This window comes from Oncorhynchus mykiss, chromosome 3, assembly GCF_013265735.2.
Source record: "Oncorhynchus mykiss isolate Arlee chromosome 3, USDA_OmykA_1.1, whole genome shotgun sequence".
In the NCBI taxonomy this organism is placed as follows: Eukaryota; Metazoa; Chordata; class Actinopteri; order Salmoniformes; family Salmonidae; genus Oncorhynchus; species Oncorhynchus mykiss.
Window position 1 is genome coordinate 49177302 of NC_048567.1, and position 26567 is coordinate 49203868.

Below are 26567 nucleotides of genomic sequence, written 5' to 3' on the forward strand. Positions count from 1 at the left end.
ATCAAAAGAAATCAGCCAAGACCTCAGAAAAAAAATGGTAGACCTCGACAAGTCTGGTTCATCCTTGGGAGCAATTTCCAAACGCTTGAAGGTACCACGTTCATCTCTACAAACAATAGTACGCAAGTATAAACACCATGGCACCACGCAGCCGTCATACCGCTCAGGAAAGAGACGCATTCTGTCTCCTAGAGATGAACGTATTTTGGTGCAAAAAGTGCAAATCAATCCCAGAACAACAGCAAAGGACCTTGTGAAGATGCTGGAGGAAACAGGTACAAAAGTACCTATATCCACAGTAAAACAAGTCCTATATCGACATAACCTGAAAGGCCACTCAGCAAGGAAGAAGCCACTGCTCCAAAACCGCCATAAAAAAAGCCAAACTATGGTTTGCAACTGCACAGTGGGACAAAGATTGTACTTTTTGGAGCAATGTCCTCTGCTCTGATGAAACAAAAATATAAGTGTTTGGCCATAATGACCATCGTTATGGTTGGAGGAAAAAGGGGGAGGCTTGCAAGCCGAAGAACACCATCCCAACCGTGAAGCACGGGGGTGTCAGCATCATGTTGTCATGTCACATCATGTCACAAAATAGCTGGCATCATGAGGAAGGAAAATTATGTGGATAAATTGAAGCAACATCTCATCAGTCAGGAAGTTGAAGCTTGGTCGCAAATGGTTCTTTCAAATGGTCAGTGACCCCAAGCATACTTCCAAGTGGCTTAAGGACAACAAAGTCAAGGTATTGGAGTGGCCATCACAAAGCCCTGACCTCAATCTTATAAAAATGTGTGGGCAGAACTGAAAAAGCATGTGAGAGCAAGGAGGCCTACAATCGTGACTCAGTTACACCAGCTCTGTCAGGAGGAATGGGCTAAAATTCACACAACGTATTGTGGGAAGCTTGTAGAAGGCGACCTGAAACATTTGACCCAAGTTAAACAATTTAAAGGCAATGCTACCAAATACTAATTGAGTGTATGTACACGTCTGACCCACTGGGATTGTGATGAAAGAAAGAAATGCTGAAATAAATAATTCTCTCTACTATTATTCTGACATTTCACATTCTTAAAATAAAGTGGTGATCCTAACTGACCTAAGACAGGTAATATTTACTATGATTAAATGTCAGGAATTGTGAAAAACTGAGTTTAAATGTATTTGGCTAAGGTGTATGTAAACTTCCGACTTCAACTGTATATAGCCTTGTGAGACTATATATACACATGGTCTCACAAGCAGACCGATTCAAGTCTATGTGTGCTAAAACAACCAAAGTCTTAGAAAGAAGCCTTACATAGAAGGATCTGCAAGTATCTATGTTGGATCAAGCAGTTTACATATATTTTTTATATTATCCACAAAATATGTTTTCTCTTCAGATAAATTTGAGGACAATCTCCGCTACAAGTACTTCTGGAGACCAAAACGTTTTGAACTCTGCTTTGGAATTCAGCATTATGCTGGCAAGGTATAGATCACCGCAGTATGTATAGATCACCGCAGTATGTATGGATCACCGCAGTATGTATGGATCAGTATGTTTCATTGCTGTTTGCCCACTGATACAGTTGGTTAGGACGTCTTTTGTCAGGTGTGGTTTGAGTTGACTGTCCCTGTGCTGTTACACAGGTGTTGTACAATGTGAACGGGTTTCTTGAGAAGAACCGAGACACACTCCCTGCAGACATTGTTGTGGTTCTGAGAACATCAGAGAACAAACTTCTGCAGCAGCTGTTTTCAAGTCCATTGACAAAAACAGGTAGGTGTCAAAGACTTGTGATAAAAGTGTTGTAGAATTCATTATCATCAGCAGTTTACTCCTTCGGACTGTTATTACACTACTGCCCCATATTCCACACAGGAACTTAGACTCTTCCCTTTTTTGTACAAACAACTAAGTCATCTTCACTCTGTTAACACTGTGGTAGAAAGTTATTGGGGAGCCGATGGCGGTGTCGTGTGAGTGTGTGTTTGTTCCTAGGGTTCATGTCTCCATAAACATTCAGGTAAAAAACATTTTTTTTAAAGACTCTCCGGACGCGACAGCGTCCTGGTCCTCCACTCAAATCCCCTCTCTCTCTCTCTCTCTGCGATCCGATACTGTGTGTGTGAATAAATCTCCAGTCTCCATTATCTCCTGAGAGGCTCAGCTCTCCATGGAGGGCTCTGTTTTTATTTTCACTAAGCTGTCCCGTTTGGTTTCCTGCTGCTTGCTGCTATCTACAGATTGTGCAGCAGAGGGATATTTTTTGTGATAAGGTTTCCAAATACCCAGGAGATGAAGAAACGGTATTTAGAGAGCATAAAAGCAACTCTTCTTTCCAGTCTTTTCTGTGCAGTTAACTGAAGGTGGTAATATCTTCGTCATTAGCCGTGGCTGGTGCCTGTGGTCACTTGGCTGAGCCGGAATGCTAATGGATGTGTTCAATTACCAGATGCAGCACTTCATACTTTTCTTAAGTTAAGCCATATTATGACTGCTTTCAGTTATAGTCGAATTAAGAGCAGCTCCAATTTACGATGTGTACCTTGGTTTAGCCTCCATTAGAAATCCATGTGTTTTATCTCTAGGTTTAATAATGGGAGGTAGTGCAAAAGGTGAGCCCACGGCCATCCTACTCTTTACTTGATTGCAGAAAAATACACTACCATTTGAAAGTTAATTCAGTAGAATGAAAACGGGGGGAGAATTCTCTGCGCTTTGGTACTCCAAAGTAATGAGTGACAGCAGAGATGTGGTCCACCATTCATGGGTACAGACATAGTGTCAATTAGGCCTAAAAGCCTCTAATTTGGTTCAGCTCATCCGAAGGCTTTCTTGTCTACAGCACAACATACAAGGGACATATTCACAGCAATGTCTTTGGGTCAAGTGCATAGTAGGTAATAGGTATCAAGTTGAGATTTTCATGATTGACTGCAGTAAAAGGGTTATAATTGCTGTGTAGTTGTCATCTAGCCACTGTTGTTGTTGTCTGTTTTTGTTATTTTATTAGTATTTTTTATTTAACCTTTATTTAACTAGGCGAGTTAGTTAAGAACAAATTCTTATTTACAATTCCCCGGGCAACGCTGGGCCAATTGTGCGCCGCCCTTTGGGACTCCCAATCACAGCCGGATGTAAAACACCCTCGAACCAGGGACTGTAGTGACGCCTCTTGCACTGAGATGCAGTGCCTTAGACCGCTGCGCCACTCGGGAATTATTGGTGTCTAGTACGTCAGTTATGGAATCTTCCTCCGTAACTCATCTCTTTAAAAAAATGTCTACAGGGTGCCCTCACTCAATCTTCACCATCCCTCTGATAAAGAGGTCCCGTCTTCTTGACACTTCGTGAGGGTAGAGATGATCACGTAAGATAACAGCTATGAGACAATCTACTTCTGCTTATCATGTGGGAAAAGCTTGAGTTCCCTTTTAAGTGAAAAATAGCAGAGGAAGATGATAATTCGATTCTTCAGGGTAAAATCTGGGGGAATTTAATTTGCATTTTAGTTCATATTATAGAGTCAGTGTTATCTGTGAAATTACTGCTATCTGTGAGATCAGATGAAAATCTATTTAACCCGGGTGGTTTAGTTCTATGCTGTCAAGTTGTGAATACTGTACCAACCGGATGGCTCTTTTTATGACCACTAGGTGTCAGCCTCGTTGATCCTCATGTTAACTTTTGAGATTAAAGGACATTGATGGGTCTGGAACGAGGCACCACACATACAGGCATAGAGATTACTTGACTATATTTTATCTGTCTTATCAAATGTGAATATCAAATTATAATTCAGAGGCAAGATGACCCTTACTGTTATCAAATGATATCTCGGATACAAAATGATTGAAGATACTGTGAACACTTTACTGCCTGGAAAATGACAGTAAATATTACTAATTGGGAATGGGACTGGTCTAGAAATGTTGAAATAAATTGAAATGTTGTATATTGATAAGTAAGATGTGATTACACGCAGAGTTTCTTGAGAGTTGTGCAGAACCAAAAAGTGAAAAGCTTTCCTTGCCAGAATAGTTGGACCACTTGTGCCTAGAATAATCTCATCAGGCAGGGTCCTTGAGGTTTGGGCATGTGGTGGAGTTTTGCCACAGGAAATGGGATGTATTTGCATGGACAAATTCCTCTAAGCCAGGGTCTTTCCCAGATCCCTCAGATCAGAGTGCTTGAAATGGCTGAGCTGTGTATGTTCCTGGGAGGCCTGCGGTCAGAGGATTTGTATGTATCCTTAGGGTTAGTGTCAGCAGAGCACAGTGCACACAACCATGGCACCTTATGACAGCCCTCACTCTGCCAGACCAGACTGCAGGGCATAGTGGTCTAATTCTATTCCTATGGTGCATGGTTCTTCATATTCATCTACTGTACCTCAGAAGTCACTATATTTCTGCTTTCTCACACCATATTAATATGCATGATGTATTTCACAGGTCTTTTAGTATGTACATACATAAACCATGTTGTATGTACAGTAATAACCCAGTAATATGAACATGACTGGGGTCAGGATCATCTGTGTGCGTTTTGAATTATTAGGTAGGTATCCTTGGCTTATTGGTGAAAATGTGACAAGTAAAGTGGTGTGTAATTTATAATTGCCTAACTTGCATATTTTTATTGGATGGGAGAGTAGTCTCTAGTGTATAGATGGGCACGGATACTAAAACACTATTAACATAATGTATATTTATCTATATTTCTGTGATGTTAGCCATGTCTCATTGTAGTCAACTCTTTTTAGTGGCAACCTTAATTTACTGCAGAGAAAATGCTCATCTGTATGTAGGCCTATGTATCTTTCATTGTATACACACAAGCTTACATTTCAAATTTCCTAGAAGAAAGTGATCACAGAGACTGATTTGAATTTATTGCAAATGATTTTTATTCATGTACCAGACAAGTCTGTATGTTCCAATGTTGTGCATACTGTACATCAACAGTAATGTAATGGCTCGGATTTACTCCACTTAATTCCACTGTGATGTTTGAAATGTACGAAATTAAAGCTACATATTGGTTCAACATTTTCACAACTCCAAGACAGTACAATGTTCCTCTCTCCGTGTTAAGAGTTTCTCTTGTGAAGATCTGACATGTTCCTTCAGCCGTGCAGCATGATGACACATTGTGCTCTTTGTTCTCTGCTAGTAGTCTGGCTTTCATCCCACTGGGTTACATTTATAGGGATACGACTTTCTGTCGTTATCAATAAAACGTCAATACGGTGCAGTGTTCGATTTGGCTGCTAGGGGGAAAGGAGACCTCCAGCTCTGCTAAAGCCATTGACGACTACGTGCCGTTTTCAATGGGTTGTTAAATAAATGTATAACTATTTGGTTTTAATATCATCACTTCTTGAAGAACATTGTCAGGACTACACATTTCAGATTATTCCACATGTACCTCTATCATCAGAGTCAGTGGCGGTCTGTACCGTTTAAGATTAGGGAGGACGTTTTTTTTTTTTTTATAAACATGGCCTTATTTCTATTACAGCATATTGGATGACTGTCATTCATATTCCATTCACCCAGCTCAATGTAACATCAATAGGTTTAGGCTACTATATGATACTCTGAATTTTCCCTATCATGAGGTTATTACAACCTAGCCTACGAATGAATGTTTATCACTTATCACAGGTCGAGAGACAAATTGGAGTAGGTGACAGGTGACAGACTCATTCAATACAGCCTTGCACAGCCTTGCACACTCTTGCCTGCATCTAGCAGATCTAGGGTGAAATCATCAGTCCAAACAGTTGGAAACGAGAGTTTCCATTGGACAAGTTCAGATAGATTTATCCCAGTTTCATTCCGTTTGCTTCTGTTTAAGAAATGTTTTTCTACAGAATCAGCGGAATGAATATACCCCAAATCCCCCCACACACAGTTCACTTTCATAGCATCCCTCGTTGTATAATTCCTTCTAGCATCTACGCGCTCTCCTCCTCTTACCTATTCCCTTCGCTTGTGGACTTGTGCACAACACAACAGCTGTCTATGACCAGGTCTAAAAAAAAAATCCAAGCCAAACCTTCATATCATAACCGCTAACCGCTACAAACAACCTACATTGTTGTCACCATATTAGCTAACATCATAGTCAACATAGCTACTAGAACTAACGAGTTAGTAAACCCGCTACAATCACACAGTACAGTGTACAGCAAACAGTTTAGCAGTTACAATGGCAGGCCTCTGTGACAATAAATTAATAAAACCGAAAGCTTACCTTGACTTGGACGAGTTCCAATGTTGGATCGCCTTAGCCAGCTAGCTGTTTGAGCCAGGCGCTTGAGTAAGCTAAATTAGCCAGCTGCATTAGCTAGCTAGGTAAGTGAAAGTGAAAAAAATACAATGAAATATAGCTCTCTCTCTCTAGCTAGCTGTAGCTTATTCTTTCACTACTAGATACATTCCCTTTGATTGGGTGGACAACATGTCAGTTCATGCTGCAAGAGCTCTGTAGGTTGAAGGACGTCCTCCGGAAGTCGTCATAATTACTGTGGGATTCTATGGAACGGTGTGAAAACCATGAACCTCCTAGGTTTTGAATTGAATTCAATGTACCCAGAGGAGGACGGAAAATAGCTGTCCTCCGGCTACACCATGGTGCTACCCCAAAGAGTGCTGTTGAGGCTAATGTGGACCTTCATTGCAAATCAGTGTGTTTTAATCAGTTATTTGTGAATGTGAATACATATTTAGTATAGTTTTATCTAAAGAAAGTTGTATTTTTTAATGTTTCACCATTTAAATAAAAATGTAAATTCACTGAATAGGATGCGGTAGCGGTGCGTGTTGTAAATCACTGGGGAAGCCAAGCCCCCCCCCCCCCCCCCCCCCCCCGCCATATTACAACCTGTGTGTTGTGATAATTGTGTTATTTGCTCTATAACCTATTAATTCATATGCCTTGCTGCCGTGATATATAGGCCTAAAGGCAGAGGCAATAAGAAGACACAGTGGCAGAATAAATTCAACCACACCTTTGTTTCACCACAAAACCGGATAGCAACCTCTGTCCATTGAAGTCCACAAAACATAGTGCATGTACAGTAACAGTTACATGATCTACAGCATAGTCAAGCCAGATAATGTTTCTGACATTTTCGGACCACTAAACAACTATTGATTTAGAACCACAGAGATTTACTGTAAGTCGCAATGAAAACAGGAGCTGCCTCCACTATTCCTGCACCATTTCAACTTCAACAGGTCTACATTATCAAATCACCTCTGCTTAGTCTAATACAGTGACAATTAAACGATACCAAGAACAATTCAGTTCAATCAACATAAGCTAAATATGATGTGGCTGTCCATGGTTCTGATTTCTGTGTGCGTGCATCCGTGTGTGTGTATGTGTGTGCGCGTTCATGCAAGTAGAAAAACATGTTAACTCACCCTACTTGTAGAGAAACACCATCCTCCTCTCTTTCATGTTGACGAATGTAATGGCGCCGAAAGAGATGGCCGCCGTTTTACGATCCCGTAACCAATTGTGCTATTGTGTATGTTTTTTCACGCTATTTGTAACTTATTTTGTACATAATGTTTCTTTATGACCGAAAATGACTGAGCTTCTTGATGTCAGGGCAGCGATTACTCACCCCGTACTGGAGGAGTTCTTCTTTGGACGGGAAGGATTTACTCCAGACACCCGACAAGGCCCTCATCCCCTTCATTCGCAGGAGGAAAAGACGAAGGTATTGTGGACGACGGTCCGGGTGCCTTGTAAGGATTTGTTGCCGAGAGGGTACTCTACCGTTTCCATCGGTCCTATTAGCAAATGTGCAATCAATCGATGATAAAATAGATGAACTACAAGCACGTATATCCTACCAACTGGACATTTAAAAACTGTAATATCTTATATTTCACAGAGCCTTGGCGGAACGACGACATGATTAACATACAGCTGGCGGGTTTTAAGCTTTTTCTGCAGGATAAAACAGTGACCTCTGGTAAGACAAGGGGTGGCGGCCTATGCATATTTGTAAACAATAGCTGGGCACGAAATCTAAGGAAGTCTCTAGGTTTTGTTCGCCTCAGGTAGATTATCTCATGATAAGCAGTAGATCACACTATTTACCAGGAGAGTTTACATCTATATTTTTCGTAGCTGTCTATATACCACCGCGGACCGATGCTGACATTAAGACCGCACTCAATGAGCTGTATACGGTCATAAGAATACAGGAAAACGCTCATCCGGAGGTGGCGCTCATAGTTGTCGGGGACTTTAATGCAGGGAAACTCAAATCAGTTTTACTTAATTTCTATCAGCATGTTAAATGTGCAACCAAAGGGGGAAAAAACTCTAGACCACCTTTACACCACACACAGAGACGCGTACAAAGCTCTCCCTCGCCTTCCATTTGGCAAATCTGACCATAATTCTATCCTCCTGATCCCTAAGCAAAAACAAAAGTAGGAAGCACCAGTGACTAGGTCAATAAGAAAGTGGTCAGATGAAGCAGATGCTAAGCTACAGGACTGTTTTGCTAGCACAGACTGGAATATGTTCCGGGATTCTTCCGATGGCATTGAGGAGTACACCACATCAGTCACTGGCTTCATCAATAAGTGCATCGATGACGTTGTCCCCACCGTGCATCTATATTTTTCATAGTTGTCTATATACCACCGTAGACGGATGCTGGCACTAAGAACGCAGTGAATGAGCTGTACATACCCCAACCAGAAGCCATGGATTACAGGCAACATCCACACTGAGCTAAAGAGTGGAGCTGCCACTTTCAAGGAGTGGGACTCTAACCTGGAAGCTTATAAGAAATCCCACTACGCCCTCCGACGAACCATCAAACAGGCAAAGCATCAATACAGGACTATGATTGAATCATACTACACAGGCTCTGATGCTCGTCGGATGTGGCAGGGCTTGCAAACTATTACAGACTACAAGCACACCCCGTGTCACGAGCTGCCTAGTGACACGAACCTACCCGACGAGCTAAATTCTTCTATGCTAGCTTCGAGCCAAGTAACACTGAACCATGCATGAGATCACCAGCTGTTCCGGACGACTGTGTGATCACGCTCTCCTTATCAGATGTGAATAAGACCTTTAAACAGGTCAACATTCACAAGGCCGCAGGGCCAGAAGGATTACCAGGACGTGTACTCCGAGCATGCGCTGACCAACTGGCAAGTGTGTTCACTGACATTTTCAACCTGTCCCTGACCAAGTCTGTAATACTCACATGTTTCAAGCATTCCACCATAGTCCCTTTGCACAAAAAGACTAAGGTAACCTGCCTAAATGACTATCGAACCGTAGCACTCACATCTGTAGCCATGAAGTGCTTTGAAAGGCTGGTCATGGCTGACATCAACACCATCATCCCAGAAACCCTAGAGCCACTGCAATTTGCATACCGCCCCAACAGATCCACAGCAATCTCTATTCCACTCAACACTGCCCTTGTCCCACCTGGACAAAAGGAATACCTATGTGAGAATGCTATTCATTGACTACAGCTCAGCATTCAACACCATAATGCCCTGAAAGCTCATCACTAAGCTAAGGACCCTAGACTAAACACCTCCCTCTGCAACTGGATCCTGAATTTCCTGACAGGCCGCCCCCAGGTGGTAAGGGTAGGGAACAACACATCTGTCGCGCTGATCCTCAACACGGGGGCCCCTCAGGGGTGCGTGCTCAGTCCCCTCCTGTACGCCTTGTTTACTCATGACTGCATGGCCAAGCACGACTCCAATACCATTATCAAGTTTGCCGATGACATAACAGTGGTAGGCCTGATCACTGACAATGATGAGACATCCTATATGGGGGAGGTCAGAGACCTGGTCAAGTGGTGCCAGGACAACAACGTGATCAAGACAAAGGAGATGATTGTGGACTACATGAAAAGGAGGACCAAGCACTCCCCCATTCTCAGCGACGGGGCTGTAGTAGAACAGGTTGAGAGCTTCAAGTTCCTTGGTCTCCACATCACCAACAAACTATAATGGTCCAAACACACTAAAACAGTTGTGAAAAGGGCACGACAAAGCTTATTCCGCCTCAGGAGACTGAAAAGATTTGGCATGGGTCCTCAGATACTCAAAGATTTCTACAACTGCAACATCGAGAGCACTGGTTGCATCACTGCCTGGTATGGCAACTGCTCGGCCTCCGACCGCAAGGCAGTACAGAGGGTTGTGTGTATGGTCCAGTACATCACTGGGGCCAAGCTTCCTGCCATCCAGGACCTCCTATTTCAGGCAGAGGAGGGCCCTAAAAATTGTCAAAGACTCCAGTCACCCTAGTCATAGACTGTTCTCTCTGCTACCGCACGGCAAGTGGTACCGAAGTGCCAAGTCGAGGTCCAAAAGGCTTCTTAACAGCTTCTACCCCCAAGCCATAAGACTCCTGACCAGCTAATCAAAGGGCTACTCAGACCCCGCTTTTACGCTGCTGCTACTCTTTGTTTATAATCTATGCATAGTCACTTTAATAAATCTACATACATTTACATATTTACAAAAATGTTGGCTCTCTAGCCTAACTTCCATTCATGGGCAACGTTAGCTAGTTAACATTTGCCTTCTATAACTAGTTACATACTAAACTTCCATCCTCTCAGGCCAGGGGCACAATGTATGAATTTATTGTTGGATCAGAATCGCCCTAATAATCATTGACCAGATGGGAGAATTAATTAAAACCACAAGTCCAAATCTCCACCCTTGGCTAATTTAGGAAAGGGCCAATTTTAGATAGCTGGTAGTATTCAGACCTCTTGACTTTTTCCACATTTTGTTACGTTACAGCCTTCTTCTACAATGGATTACATTTTTTAAAAGTCCTCATCAATCTATGCACAATACCCCATAATGACAAAGCGAAAACAGGTTTTTAGAAACTTTTTCAAATTTATTTAAAGATAAAAAAAGATACCTTATTTACGTGAGACTTGAAATTGAGCTCAGGTGCATCCTGTTTCCATTGATCATCCTTGAAATGTTTCTACAACTGGATTGGAGTCCATCTGTGTTAAATTACATTTTTTGGACATGATTTGGAAAGGCACACACCTGTCTATATAACGTCCCATAGTTGATGTCAGAGCATCAAAGATGTCATGATGTCAAAGCCATGAGGTTGAAGTAATTATCCGTAGAGCTCTGAGACAAGATTGTGTCACTGCACAGATCTGGAGAAGGTCCCCAAGAACACAGTGGCCTCCATAATTCTTGAATGGAAGAAGTTCCTAGAACTGGCCGCCTGGCCGCCTGGCCAAACTGAGCAATTGGGGGAGAAGGGCCTTGGTCAGGGAGGTAACCAAGAACCTGATGGTCACTCTGACAGAGCTCCAGAGTTTCTCTGTGGAGATGGGAGAGCCTTCCAGAAGGACAACCATCTATGGCAGCACTCCACCAATCAGGCCTGTTGTGGTAGAGTGGCCAGACGGAAGCCACTCCTCAGTAAAAGGCACATGACAGCCCACTTGGAGTTTGCCAAAAGGCTCCTAAAGGATTCTCAGACTATGGGAAGCAAGATTATCTGGTCTGATGAAGCCAAGATTGAACTCTTTGGCCTGAATGCCCAGCATCATGTTTGGAGGAAACCTGGCACCATCCCTATAATGAAGCATGGTGGTGACAGCATCATGCTGTGGGGATGTTGTTCAGCGGCAGGGGCTGGTAGACTAGTCAGGACAGACGGAAAGGCGAACGGAGCAAAGTACAGAGAGCTCCTTGATCAAAGCCTATTCCAGAGCGCTCAGGACCTCAGACTGGGGCGAAGATTTACCATCCAACAGGACAACGACCCTAAGCACACAGCTAAGACAAAGCCGGATTGGCTCTGGGACAAGTCTCTGAATGTCCTTGAGTGGCCCAGCCAGAGACTGGACTTAAACCCGATCGAACATCTTAGGAGAGACCTGAAAATAGCTGTGCAGCGACGCACCCCTTCCAACCAGAAAGAGCATGAGAGTATCTGCAGAGAAAAATAGGAGAAACTCCACAAGTACTGGTGTGCCAAGCTTGTTGCGTCATACCTAAGAAGACTCATGGCAGTAATCGCTGCCAAAGGTGCTTCAACAGAGTACTGAGTAAAGAGTCTTAAGTACTTAAGTAAAAGTAATATTTCCGTTTTTTTTTATTTTATCAATTAGCAAGCATTTATACAAACCTGTTTTTGCTTTGTCATTATGGGGTATTGTGTGTAGATTGATAAGGAAACAAAACAATTTAATCAATTTTACAATAAGGCTGTAATGTAACAAAATGTGGAAAAAGTCAATCAGTGTCAATACTTCCCGAATGCACTGTATATACTGTGTCTCAACTTGATTGCGGACATATCAACAATCCACCCAAAATATAGTTTTTGGGTGTAATTTTCCTTTTTAAGTTAAACTTTTTAAAATATTTTCTCTAATCACAGGAATGTTTTTTAGTCAGCAGTCAGATTCTGATGACCCTTTTCTGCATTGAAATCAACTAACTCTGGGCGTAAAGGTTGCTGGTTATGTGGGGGTGGTACGGCTGCCATAATCTCATTTGCTTGGTTGCTGAGTTGAGTTTCCAGATCACATTTATTCAAAAAAGAGAGCGGGAGAGAAGGGAGATATATCCACGGAGCTTCTGCAAACTCAGCTCTAAGAGGCTGCTCTCTTACAACTTTGATTGTCCCCTGTGTCGACAGCTCGATCCATAGCTTCTGAACTACAAGGCGCGCACTGGCACTCATAAAAGAATGTAGGGAGGTGTCATATTGAACGTGGGATTGCTTTTTAATCCCAGGCACATTGACTATTCTTGTCAATAGAAACCCAATACAACTGCCAGCTTGAGCTTTTTTTTCTATAGGATTCTTGCTGGGCTTAATTTTCAAAGTGTACGCACAGATGCCAGGGATGGCTTTTTCTCTTTTCTCCTTCTCTCACTCTGTGTATCTGTGGCGGCAGCCCATGCCAAGAGCAACACGCATGAAGCAGAAGCGATCAGTGTGATCCTCCACCACCGCCTCCTCCCTAAGACAGGATGACCTGTTGGGCGATGGACCCCCTTACTTCCTCCTCTGTTCTCACAACACCCCTACAGCCTCTAGTGATTAACCCCTTTGCGAATATATACCGTTTTGTACAGTTGTGATGATGACTCCGAACATTGAGAATAGGCACGGTGGGTTTTTAGTAAGAGGATGTTATCTGGTTTTCAAAAAGGAAAGGTGCAGGCTTAGTCAGAGAGGTGAATTACCTAAGCGATTGAAAAAAATGTTTTGCTGATGGCCCATGCACATTAAAAGGCATAAGCTTACATGCTAGACGTAAAACCACATTCCACTGCCTTTAAAGTGCAGCAGTGACTCCTTCCAACTCCGTATGTGCTCAGTATGAATACTATGCTAGAATTACAACGGACAGAAACGCGCTGTTTCTCAATCGGCCATTGACTTCATTACAGTTTTATGATATAAGGATGTTTTTTTTTATGCTGGACATCTCCGGTGTTAACATGTTTCAAGAAATCTTTGAGCGGAGAGACAGTTAACCCATGCACTAATCATGTAGTCATAAGTCGATAAGGAACCACAAAATAATGAATTAATAAGAGCCGCCTAGGAATATATGTAGAAAGCAGTAGAAGAGTGTCTGTTTTGAGGCTTAGGTACAACTGTCATAGCTTCCCTCATCATAACACAGCCCCTTCATCTCCCCTTGATGGTGTCATGCAAGTGAGAGGCGTGAAAGCACCGTGACACTCCACGGGCCCGTTCGACACTCAGCCACTAATTCATCATGACAAATGTGCTCAGATGATCTGGCCCAGCAGCACTAATGGGGAGAGGAGAGAGGGCTCTTCATTTGCACAAGACCGACTCCAATTAATCCATCCAGCTTTACTTTTGGCTAATTGCAGCGCGTCCCTGCTTGAGCACTAGGCTACCTGACACCATTTGTCTGTGGGCACCATTCTGAGAGATCCGTCTTTGTGTGTTTTGGCCTGTAAGATGTTTGTTTTCGTCAGACATAAGATGATGATTCCTGACATTTCTTTTCCTAGCCCTGTTTTAGGTTGTTTACAGTGATTGGGTTGTTTACATGATTGAATAATTTCTGCAATTCTGTGCAATTTTTATTTTATTTTTGTTTGATCAAACAAATATTATTTTTGAAATTTCCAAATGTAGACTTAAAGGTGCACTATGCAGAAATCGCTCTGCCATTTCCTGGTTGCTAAAATTCTAATAGTTAGCCTAATTTCAGTTTAGGTGACAAAACAAGCTGACATTGTGTAGAGAATCAATGTACCATCTAAACCGCTTTAAAATATATTTTCCATAACCAATAATATTGTATTTTCAGCTGTTTGAAGCTGGTGTACAAAACCAAAAGTAATTGATTCCAAAACTAAACTTAATAGTGCATATAGAACAGATCTACCTACCACTTGTTAGACTTGCTTTCAATGAGATTTAAAGATCTATAACTCGCCTTTCTATGTGAATTTGGTCATGTCGCCCCAAAATGTTACATATTGTAGCATTAAGTAATAAGGTAGAGGTAGACTTAAAGGGATAGTTCAGAATTTTGGCATTTAGACCCATTATCTACTTCCCTAGCTAGCATGCTGTACCTGAAGACTTCTAGTCTTTGTGCTAAGCTAGTTAGTTTCGTGAGCCAATGCTATCTCTAACTTCCTTCAAACTGGACACAGGTACATAAATGGTATCCACTTTGGGGAAGTAGATAAATGGCTTTTTTTTTGCCTTTGAGCAATAAGGCCCGAGGGGTTGTGGTATATTTAAGCAATAAGGCACGAGGTGGTGTGGTATATGGCCAATATACCACGGCTAAGGGCTATTCTTAGGCACGACGCATTGCAGAGTCATCGCAGTGCTATTATAAACTGGTTACCAACGTAATTAGAGCAGTAAAAATACATGTTTTGTCATACCCATGGTATACAGTCTGATATACCATGGCTGTCAGCCAATCAGCATTCAGGGCTCAAACCACCCAGTTTATAATGGCCAATATACCACCACTAAGGGCTGTTCTTAGACACGACGTGAAGCAAAGTGCCTGAATACAGCCCTTAGCTGTGGTATATTAGCTATAGACAACTAAGCCCAGAGGTACCTTATTGCTATTATAAACTAGTTACCAACATAAATAGAACATTAAACAAGTATTTTTGCATAATACCCATGGTATATTGTCTGGTATACACAGGGCTGAAATGCTTTTTCAGCCAATCAGCATCCAGTACCCAAACTACCCAGTTTATAATTTGAATTAGACAAGGGAGAGTTCCTAAATACCATATTGTGAATATTGTTGCTGGATCTTACAGACATATGAACAGTAAAGTGTTTGACTGTCAGACCCTAAACACAATGTCATTGTTATTACCATTAATGTAATTACTATATATGCTTTTTGACATCAAATGTTGTGGACTGTCCTGACTACAGCTGTGTGAGTGTGATGTGACAAAACATTCATTTGGCCTGAAACAAAGCCTTTGGCGAGAGCAGGACATTCATGTTCTAGAGTTAGACGTGATCTGACTTTTAATTAACCCATCAAAAATTGATTTCTATCTCTCCAGAGATGCAAAACTGTATGAGTCATACTTGTTGAATATAAACTGACTGTTCGTCTTTTGGAACAACAGAATTGTGATCTAACACCATAGTTGTTTTAGGTTAATCGTTCTCAGCCATTAACCCTTGAGAATTGACCTAAAGTGTTATATTATAGTGAAAGGAATGACCTCATCTTTGTCTATTGATTTACGGGTCTATCTGAAATCGAGGACGATTGTTTGTCTGTCAATTCAGCTTTAGCTTCATCGAAAAAAAAGGTTTTCTTCGGAGTGTACACTGCAGCCTGGTTAATACTGCCTCCTGTTTCTGGTGCCGTATTTTTCTAAGGTGTGTGTGGCACATCTGTGCAGCTATTGTTTATTCATGGAGTAAACCCTTTGAAATGTGTTAAGATACTTCCCACTCATTATAAAAATCCTGCCACCCATGGATTAGGACTTTGATGTCACCAATCCTGCTTCAAAGGCTTCTTTCACTGCTATTAATCACAGTTTAGCCTCTGAAGATATAGCCAGAGAAAACATTTGGACATCTTGTGCAGAAACTTTGAAATGTTTCAGACTGTCTTGCATATGCTCGGGTCATATCCTCTCGTCTGTCCGGGAGTGACTGTAGCACTGCAGTGAGATCCAGCTCAGACTGGTGAGGTCCTAAACTGCCCTTTCTGTCTACCTAAAGGGTTACCCAACACACTGGTCCACAATGGAACTGGCCTGCTCTCAAGAGACATGCTTGTTGAAAGCAGCAGTTAACTTGATTTGCTTGGCATGGACTCTACAAGGTGTCGAAAGCGTTCCTCAGGGATGCTGGCCCATGTTGACTCCAATGCTTCCCACAGTTGTGTCAAGTTGGCCCGATGTCCTATGGTGTGGTGGAACATTCTTGATACAAATGGGAAACTGGTGAGTGTGAAAAACCCAGTTCTTGACACAAACTGGTACGCCAGGCACCTACAGTACCATACCCCGTTCAAAGGCACCTAAATCTTTTGTCTTGCCCATTCACCCTCTGAATGGCACACATACACAATCCATGTCTCAATTGTCTCAAGGCTTAAAAATCCTTCTTTAACCTGTCTCCTCCCCTTCATCTACACTGATTTGGGATCATAGTTTTCACCTGGATTCACCTGGTCAGTCTATGTCATAGAAAGAGCAGGTGTTCATAAAGTATGTGGGATTGTATTGACTTGTTGCTTTGCTGTGTTGGTTTGAATAGGTAATCTGGCCACTTCCAGGGCGAGAGTCACTGCTGCTTCAAGGTCACTGCCACCCCAGCTCAGCTCAGGACGCAACAAGGTGGGCTCTCTCTCCCTTATGGATACTTCAGGATTTTGTAAATGAAGCCCTTTATCTACTTCCCCAGAGTCAGATGAACTCGTGGATACAATTTTTTGTCTTTGTGTGCATTTTTTAAAGGAAGTTGAGCATTGGCTCTCGAAATTAACTTTCTTCGTAATGGATGCAGAGACCTAAAAATGCTGTCCATGAGTTCATCTGTCTCTGGGGAAGTATCCAGAAGGATCCTTTAAACCCTTTTAAGGGCTATTATTTTATCCAAGTTGAGACCATGTCACTCTTTAGGCTCTATATTTGGCTGGTGTTAAAGCAGCGCTAGTGTTAAACTTACGTTAAGTTTGCAATTTCATCATGTAAAAACTGGCTCTAACGCCAGATTCGGCAATTTACCTGTCTTACATCAGCTCGCTTGCTCTCAGATGGGAGTGGTGGAAATATTGGAGGTGTGTCCATAAAAACACAAGTCCAAAAAGACCAGCCAAAAGCTGGTTTTAGCGGAAACACAGTTGGTTATGGCATGAATTTTGACAGCGGAAATGCAGCTTATCCAGCCGTGACAAACACAGCCCATCTGCACATGGGACAAGATGTGCTTTTGGTGCCTGGATACTTCATATTTAGAAACATAAAACAGTTATGTTTTTTCCCCATTTCGATTTATTTGATTAAACACCACGCATAGCCCCCCCTCCTCTCAATGAAGGCTGTTTTCTTTTTGTCCTTGCCAATTTAATCAAGTAGGCTAGTCAAGACCATACATAAAGTGTTTGGCTCGCGAGACCGCTTGGAGATAAATCTTAATCAGCAAAGCTTTATTAAAAGATCATGTTTGAGAGGAGCAAAACAGCGAGTTGACATTCCCTTTTTAACAGTGAGCTGACATTCCCCAACTGTTTGTTTTTCGTTTTAATTGTATTAAAAACAAACCTATTAGAATGATTCACTGTACTGGTTTTATGGTGAGAACGTCTGTGGCACGCATGCAATGCAACTTCTGGAGAAGTGTAAATGCGATCTGTACGATGGTTCCAATAAAACATTATACACTACATGACCAAAAGTATGTGGACACCTGCTCGTCGACGGGCGCATTCCAAAATCAAATCAAATTGTATTGGTCACATACGCATGGATAGCAGATGTTATTGTGAGTGTAGCGAAATGCTTGTGCTTCTAGTTCCGACAGTGCAGCAATATCTAAAAAGTAATCTAACAATTCCACAACAACTACCCTAATACACACAAATCTAAGTAAAGGAATGGAATAAGAATATTTCCACTCCTGTCACGGATCCCTCCGGAACTTTCATCACGCACACCTGTCCCCTATTCCCACTGATTAGTACTTGTATAAGTGTGCCCTTTGGTTTCCGTTGTCGGCCCATTATTGTTACAATGTCCGTTGGTGCGTGTGAGTACCTGTGCTGTGTGTTTTGGCTTTCGTGCCATTGTGCATTGGGCAGATGATTACGGGTCTCGTCCCGTGTGTTAATCATTGTGCGCGTGTGTTATTTATTCGAGGTACACCTCGCTCTTTTGTTTTCTACTCTGTTTTGTTACATGTTTGCTTGGTCTTCGTCCCCGTGCCTTTACACGGCACACTGTAATTTGGGCTTAATTTAAAAAACTATTACGCATTCCTGCGCCTGTCTCCCGACTCATTTATGCTCACGTGATAACTATTGGTTAAAAGTAGAACACCTACTCATTGAAGAGTTTCTTTATTTTTGACATTGTAGAATAATAGTGAAGACATCAAAACTATAAAATAACACATATGGAATCATGTAGTAAACAAACGTGTTAAACAAATGAAAATATACACTGCTCAAAAAAATAAAGGGAACACTAAAATCTCCTCTGAAGAGGAGAGGCGAGAAGGATCGGAGGACCAAAATGCGGCGTGATATGTGTTCATGTTGAATGTTTAATTAAAGAACTGAACACTGAAACACTATACAAAAACAGTAAACAAAATAACCGTGAAGCTAATGCGAGCTGCGCTGAAACAAGCCATCAACATAGACAATCACCCACAAACAAACAGTGCAACCCAGGCTACCTAAGTATGATTCTCAATCAGAGACAACTAATGACACCTGCCTCTGATTGAGAACCATACTAGGTCGAAACATAGAAATGCCCCAAAACATAGAAAAACAAACAGACTGCCCACCCAACTCACGCCCTGACCATACTAAATAAATACAAAACAAAGGAAATAAAGGTCAGAACGTGACAGTAGTACCCCCCCCCACCCCAAAGGTGCGGACTCCGGCCGCAAAACCTTGACCTATAGGGGAGGGTCTGGGTGGGCGTCTGTCCGCGGTGGCGGCTCTGGCGCGGGACGCGGCCCCCACTTCGCCATTGTCTTAGTCCGCCTCATTGTCCGCCTCCGTGGCTTCTTAACCATGGCCACTCCTCTCAATGGACAGAGGGGCAGCTCGGGACAGAGGGGCGGCAGCTCGGGACAGAGAGACAGCCTGGTGCGTGGGGCTGCCACAGGAACCACCAGGCTGGGGAGACCTTCAGGACGCTTGGGGTTAGGAGGAGGCACCTGAAGGACCGGGCTGTGGGGGAGCACTGGAGCTCTGGTGCGCAACCTTGGCATCACTTCCCCAGGCTGGATAACCACTCTAGCCCGGACCCTCCAGAGTGCAGGCACAGGTTGAACCGGGCTGTGGGTAAGCACGGGAGATCTAGTGCTTACTACACGCACCTCTCCCTTAGGCTCCATTCCCACATTCGCCCGGCACGAGCGGAGCGCAGGCAGAGGACGCACTGCACCCTCCCAGCGCCCCGGAGACACAGCACGCAGAGCCGGCGCAGGATACCCTGGACCAAAACTGCGTACCGGCGACCAGACCCGCTGAGCAGGCACCATACGCCCTGGCTCGATGCCCACGCTCGCATGACACTCTCGCGGGGCTGTCCTATAGCGCACCGGGCTATGGACACGTACTGGCGACACCGTGCGCTTAACCGCATAACACGGTGCCTGACCAGTAACGCGCTGCTTATAATAAGCACGAGGAGTGAGCGCAGGTCTGCTACCTGGCTTAGCTCCACCCCTCGTGTGCCCCCCCCCCCCAAAAAATTGGGGGCTGCCTCTCATACCTGTCGCACTGCCGTGCTGCCTTCGCCAACCTCATTCTCCTGTAACCCTCCTCGCACTGCTCCATCGAATCCCAGGCGGGCTCCGGCACTCTCCCTGGGTCGATCGCCCATCTGTCTATCTCCTCCCAAGTGGTGTAGTCCTGTGATGCTGGCCGCTGTTGCTGTTGCTGCTGCTGCTGTCGTCGCTGTCTTTTACCACGCCGCTTGGTCCTTGGTTGGTGGGTGATTCTGTCACGGTCGTCCTCCTCTTCATCTGAAGAGGAGATGCGAGAAGGATCGGAGGACCAAAATGCGGCGTGATATGTGTTCATGTTGAATGTTTAATTAAAGAAAAAAACTGAACACTGAAACACTATACAAAAACAGTAAACAAAATAACAACCGTGAAGCTAATGTGAGCTGCGCTGAAACAAGCCATCAACATAGACAATCACCCACAAACAAACAGTGCAACCCAGGCTACCTAAGTTTCATTTTCTATTTCATTTTTGGATAAAAAACGTTCCCGTTTTAAGCGCGATATTTTGTCACGAAAAGATGCTCGACTATGCATATTCTTGACAGTTTTTGAAAGAAAACACTCTGAAGTTTCAGAATCTGCAAAGATATTGTCTGTAAGTGCCCCAGAACTCATTCTACAGGCGAAACCAAGATGATGCGTCAACCAGGAAATGAGCAGATTTCTGAAGCTCTGTTTTCCATTGTCTCCTTATATGGCTGTGATTGCGCAAGGAATGAGCCTACACTTTCTGTCGTTCCCCCAAAGTGTTAGCAGCATTGTGACGTATTTGTAGGCATATCATTGGAAGATTGACCATAAGAGACTACATTTTCCAAGTGTCCGCCTGGTGTCCTGCGTGGAATTCGGTGCGCAATTGCCAGCTGCTTGTACTTTTCCATTTGATTGAGGGGAGAAACCATGCTTCCAAGAACGATATATCAATGAAGAGATATGTGAAAAACACCTTGAGGATTGATTCTAAACAACGTTTGCCATGTTTTCAGTCGATATTATGGAGTTAATTTGGAAAAAAGTTCGCGTTTTGAGGACTGAATTTTCGTTTTTTTTTGGTAGCCAAATGTGATGTATAAAACGAAGCTATTTCTAATACACAAAGAATCTTTTTGGAAAAACTGAGCATCTGCTATCTAACTGAGAGTATCCTCATTGAAAACATCAGAAGTTCTTCAAAGGTAAATGATTTTATTTGAAGGCTTTTATGTTTTTGTTGAAATGTTGCGTGCTGGATGCTAACACTAATGCTAACGCTAAATGCTACGCTAGCTAGCTACTTTTACACAAATTATTGTTTTCCTATGGTTGAGAAGCATATTTTGAAAATCTGAGATGACAGTGTTGTTTACAAAAGGCTAAGCTTGAGAGATGGCATATTTATTTCATTTCATTTGCGATTTTCATGAATAGTTAACGTTGCGTTATGGTAATGAGCTTGAGTCTGTATTCCTGATACCGGATCCGGGATGGGGAGATCAGAGAGGTTAAAACAAGTCAAAATGAGGCTCAGTAGTGTGTGTGGCCTCCACATGCCTGTATGACCTCCCTACAACGCCTGGGCATGCTCCTGATGAGGTGGCGGATGGTCTCCTGAGGGATCTCCTCCCAGACCTGGACTAAAGCATCCGCCAACTCCTGGACAGTCTGTGGTGCAACATGGCGTTGGTGGATGGAGCAAGACATGATGTCCCAGATGTGCTCAATTGGATTCAGGTCTGGGGAACGGGCAGGCCAGTCCATAGCATCAATGCCTTCCTCTTGCAGGAACTGCTGACACACTCCAGCCACATGAGGTCTAGCATTGTCTTGCATTAGAAGGAACCCAGGGCCAACCGCACCAGCATATGGTATCACAAGGGGTCTGAGGATCTCATCTCGGTACCTAATGGCAGTCAGGCTACCTCTTGCGAGCACATGGAGGGCTGTGCGGCCCCCAAAAGAAATGCCACCCCGCACCATGACTGACCCACCGCCAAACCGGTCATGCTGGAGGATGTTGCAGGCAGCAGAACGTTCTCCACGGCGTCTCCAGACTCTGTAACGTCTGTCACATGTGCTCAGTGTGAACCTGCTTTCATCTGTGAAGAGCACAGGGTGCCAGTGGCGAATTTGCCAATCTTGGTGTTCTCTGGCAAATTCCAAACGTCCTGCACGGTGTTGGGCTGTAAGCACAACCCCCACCTGTGGACGTCGGGCCCTCATACCACCCTCATGGAGTTTGTTTCTGACCGTTTGAGCAGACACATGCTCATTTGTGGCCTGCTGGAGGTCATTTTCAGGGCTCTGGCAGTGTTCCTCCTGCTCCTCCTTGCACAAAGGCGGAGGTAGCGGTCCTGCTGCTGGGTTGTTGCCCTCCTACGGCCTCCTCCACGTCTCCTGATGTACTGGCCTGTCTCCTGGTAGCGCCTCCATGCTCTGGACACTACGCTGACAGACACAGCAAACCTTCTTGCCACAGCTCGCATTGATGTGCCATCCTGGATGAGCTGCACTACCTGAGCCACTTGTGTGGGTTGTAGCCTCCGTCTCATGCTACTACTAGAGTGAAAGCACCGCCAGCATTCAAAAGTGACCAAAACATCAGCCATGAAGCATAGGAACTAAGAAGTGGTCTGTGGTCACCACCTGCAGAACCACTCCTCTATTGCGGGGTGTCTTGCTAATTGCCTATAATTTCCACCTGTTGTCTATTCCATTTGCACAACAGCATGTGAAATTTATTGTCAATCAGTGTTGCTTCCTAAGTGGACAGTTTGATTTCACAGAAGTGTGATTGACTTGGAGTTACATTGTGTTGTTTAAGTGTTCCCTTTATTTTTTTCAGCAGTGTATAAAATATATTTTGATTTGTTTAACACTTTTTTTATTACTACATGATTACATATGGGTTATTTCATAGTTTTGATGTCTTCACTATTATTCTACAATGTAGAAAATAGTTAAAAAAAATGAAAAACCCCTGAATGAGTAGGTGTTCTAAAACTTTTGACCAGTAGTGTACATATAACTATATGGATGAGCAATGACAGAGCTGCATAGGCAAGATGCAATAGATGGCATGAAAGACAGTATATACATAAACTCAGTAAAAAAATAAATTACCCTTTTTCAGGACCCTGTCTTTCAAAGATAATTTGTAAAAATCCCATGCTTGTTCAATAAACCATAAACAATTAATGAACATGCAAAGTAACAGTCAGTATTTAGTGTGGACACCAGCTACATTAAGTACTGCAGTGCATCTCCTCCTCATGGACTGCACCAGATTGAACCATAAACAATTAAACAATTAATGAACATGCACCTGTGGAACGGTCGTTAAGACACTAACAGCTTATGAAAACTTTGGACACTAAAGAGGCCTTTCTACTGACTATGAAAACACCAAAAGAAAGATGCCCAGGGTCCCTGCTCATCTGCGTGAACGTGCCTTAGGCATGCTGCAAGGAGGCATGAGGACTGCAGATGTGGCCAGGGCAATAAATTACAATGTCCCTACAGTGTGACGCCTAAGAGCACTACAGAGAGACAGGACAGACAGCTGATTGTCCTCACAGTGGCAGAGCACGTGTAACAACACCTGCACAGCATCAGTACATCTGAACATCACACCTGCGGGACAGGTACAGGATGGTAACAACAACTGCCAGAGTTACACCAGGAACGCACAATCCCTCCATCAGTGCGCAGACTGTCCGCAATAGGCTGAGAGAGGCTGGGCTGAGGGCTTGTAGGCCTGTTGTAAGGCAGGTCCTCACCAGACATCACTGGCAACTATGTTGCCTATGGGCTTGTGCCCATAGTGCCCATGTTACCCACCATCGCTGAACCAGACAGGACTGGCATAAAGTGCTCTTCACTGACGAGTCGCAGTTTTGTCTCACCAGGGGTGATGGTCGGATTCGCGTTTATCATCGAAGGAATGAGCGTTACACCGAGCCCTGTACTCTGGAGCGGAATCGATTTGGAGGTGGGGGGTCCGTCATGGTCTGGGGCGGCGTGTCACAGCATCATCAGACTGAGCTTGTTGTCATTGCAGGCTATCTCAACACTGTGCGTTACAGTGAAGACATCTTCTTCCCTCATGTGGTACCCTTCCTGCAGGCTCATCCTGACATAACCCTCCAGCAGGACAATGCCACCAGCCATTCTGCTTGTTCTGTGCGTGATTTCCTGCAAGACAGGAATGTCAGTGTTCTGCCAAGGCCAGAGAAAAGCCTGGATCTCAATCCCATTGAGCACGTCTGGGACCTTTTGGATCGGAGGGTGAGGGCTAGGGCCATTCCCCCCAGAAATGTCTGGGAACTTGCAGGTGCCTTGCTGGAAGAGTGGGGTAACATCTCACTGCAAGAACTGGCAAATCTGGTGCAGTCCATGAGGAGGAGATGCACTGCAGTACTTAAAGCAGCTGGTGGCCACACCAGATACTGACGGTTACTTTTGATTTTAACCCCGCCTTTGTTCAGAGACACATTATTCAATTTCTGTTAGTCACATGTCTGTCTTCAGTTTATGTCTAAGTTGTTGCATCTTGTTATGTTGATACAAATATTTACCAATGTTAAGTTTGCTGAAAATAAACGCAGCTGACAGTGAGAGGACAATGTGGACTGCAAACAGGTTCAAGTTAACAAATTTAGCAAAGATGGGATAGGTCTACTGTACATTTTGTTATTTCAAATCAAATTTTATTTGTCACATGCAGATGTTTATGCGAGTGTAGCGAGATGCTTGTGCTTCTAGTTACGACAATGCAGTAATAACCAACAAGTAATCTAACCTAACAATTTCACAACAACTGCGTTATACCCACAAGTGTAAAGGGATGAAGAATTAGTACAGTGGAGCAAAAAAGTATTTAGTCTGCCACCAATTATGCAAGTTCTCCCACTTAAAAAGATGAGAGAGGCCTGTAATTTTCATCATAGGTACACTTCAACTATGACAGACAAAATGAGAAAAAAAAATCCAGAAAATCACATTGTAGGATTTTTAATGAATTTATTTGCAAATTATGGTGGAAAATAAGTATTTGGTCACCTACAAACAAGCAAGATTTCTGGCTGTCACGGACCTGTAACCTCTTCTTTAAGAGGCTCCTCTGTCCTCCACTCGTTACCTGTATTAATGGCACCTGTTTGAACTTGTTGAACTCAGTATTAAAGACACCTGTCCACAACCTCAAACAGTCACACTCCAAACTCCACTATGGCCAAAGAGCTGTCAAAGGACACCAGAAACAAAATTGTAGACCTGCACCAGGCTGGGAAGACTGCATCTGCAATAGGTAAGCAGCTTGGTTTGAAGAAATCAACTGTGGGAGCAATTATTAGGAAATGGAAGACACGCAAGATCTCACCCAGTGGGGTCAAAATTATCACAAGAACGGTGAGAAAAAATCCCAGAACCACACGGGGGGACCTAGTGAATGACCTGCAGAGAGCTGGGCGCAAAGTAACAAAGCCTACCATCAGTAACACACTACGCCGCCAGGGACTCAAATCCTGCAGTGTCAGACGTGTCCCCCTGCTTAAGCCAGTACATGTCCAGGCCCGTTTGAAGTTTTCTAGAGAGCATTTGGATGGTCTAGCCAGTCTCCAGATCTCAACCCCATAGAAAATCTTTGGAGGGAGTTGAAAGTCCGTGTTGCCCAGCAACAGCCCCAAAACATCACTGCTCTAGAGGAGATCTGCATGGAGGAATGAGCCAAAATATCAGCAACAGTGTGTGAAAACCTTGTGAAGACTTATGGAAAACGTTTGACCTCTGTCATTGCCAACAAAGGGTATATAACAAAGTATTGAGATAAACTTTTGTTATTGACCAAATACTTATTTTCCACCATAATTTGCAAATAAATTCATAAAAAATCCTACAATGTGATTTTCTGGATTTTTTTTTCTGATTTTGTCTGTCATAGTTGAAGTGTACCTATGATGAAAATTACAGGCCTCTCTCATTTTTTTTAGTGGGAGAACTTGCACAATTGGTGGCTGACTAAATACTTTTTTGCCCCACTGTACATAAAGATATATGAATGAGTGATGGTACAGAACGGCATAGGCAAGATGCAGTAGATGGTATTGAGTACAGTATATACATATGAGATGAGTAATGTAGGGTATGTAAACATATAAAAGTGGCAGTGTTTAAAGTGGCTAGTGATACATGTATTACGTATTTTGTTTCTGTAAGCTGTTTAACAAACTTTAATGGACTAACATTGGAATTGGAGTTGATTCCAAGGCAATACATAAAATAACTTAAATGCATCACTCAAAGCAAGAACATACCTGTATTTAGCTATGGAGCACGTTCTGATTGGCCAGTGAGGGGCCAAGCCTCGACACACCCACAACTTGTTTATTCATCAAAATCCATCCCTTTTGCGCCAACGCCAGCATCTGCGCCGATAATTGTGTTTGTGAAAATAGCTCAAATATTTCTGACACATCCCCCGAACCTATAGCACGACTGCCCAACGCTAAGATTGACAATTGCGTTAGGTTTGTTCAAATAG

General features: G+C 43.3%; 1 protein-coding gene across 1 annotated transcript in view; it reads left to right on the forward strand.

Annotated features, from left to right (window-relative positions):
* The window catches only part of myo3b (myosin IIIB), a 113382-nt gene that overhangs the window by 41431 nt on the left and 45384 nt on the right, over positions 1-26567 (forward strand). Inside the window, exons 22-24 of the mRNA XM_021597137.2 lie at positions 1392-1480; positions 1642-1771; positions 16835-16914. Of these exons, the coding sequence (XP_021452812.2) occupies positions 1392-1480; positions 1642-1771; positions 16835-16914 (299 nt within the window). The remainder of the gene's footprint in view (positions 1-1391; positions 1481-1641; positions 1772-16834; positions 16915-26567) is intronic.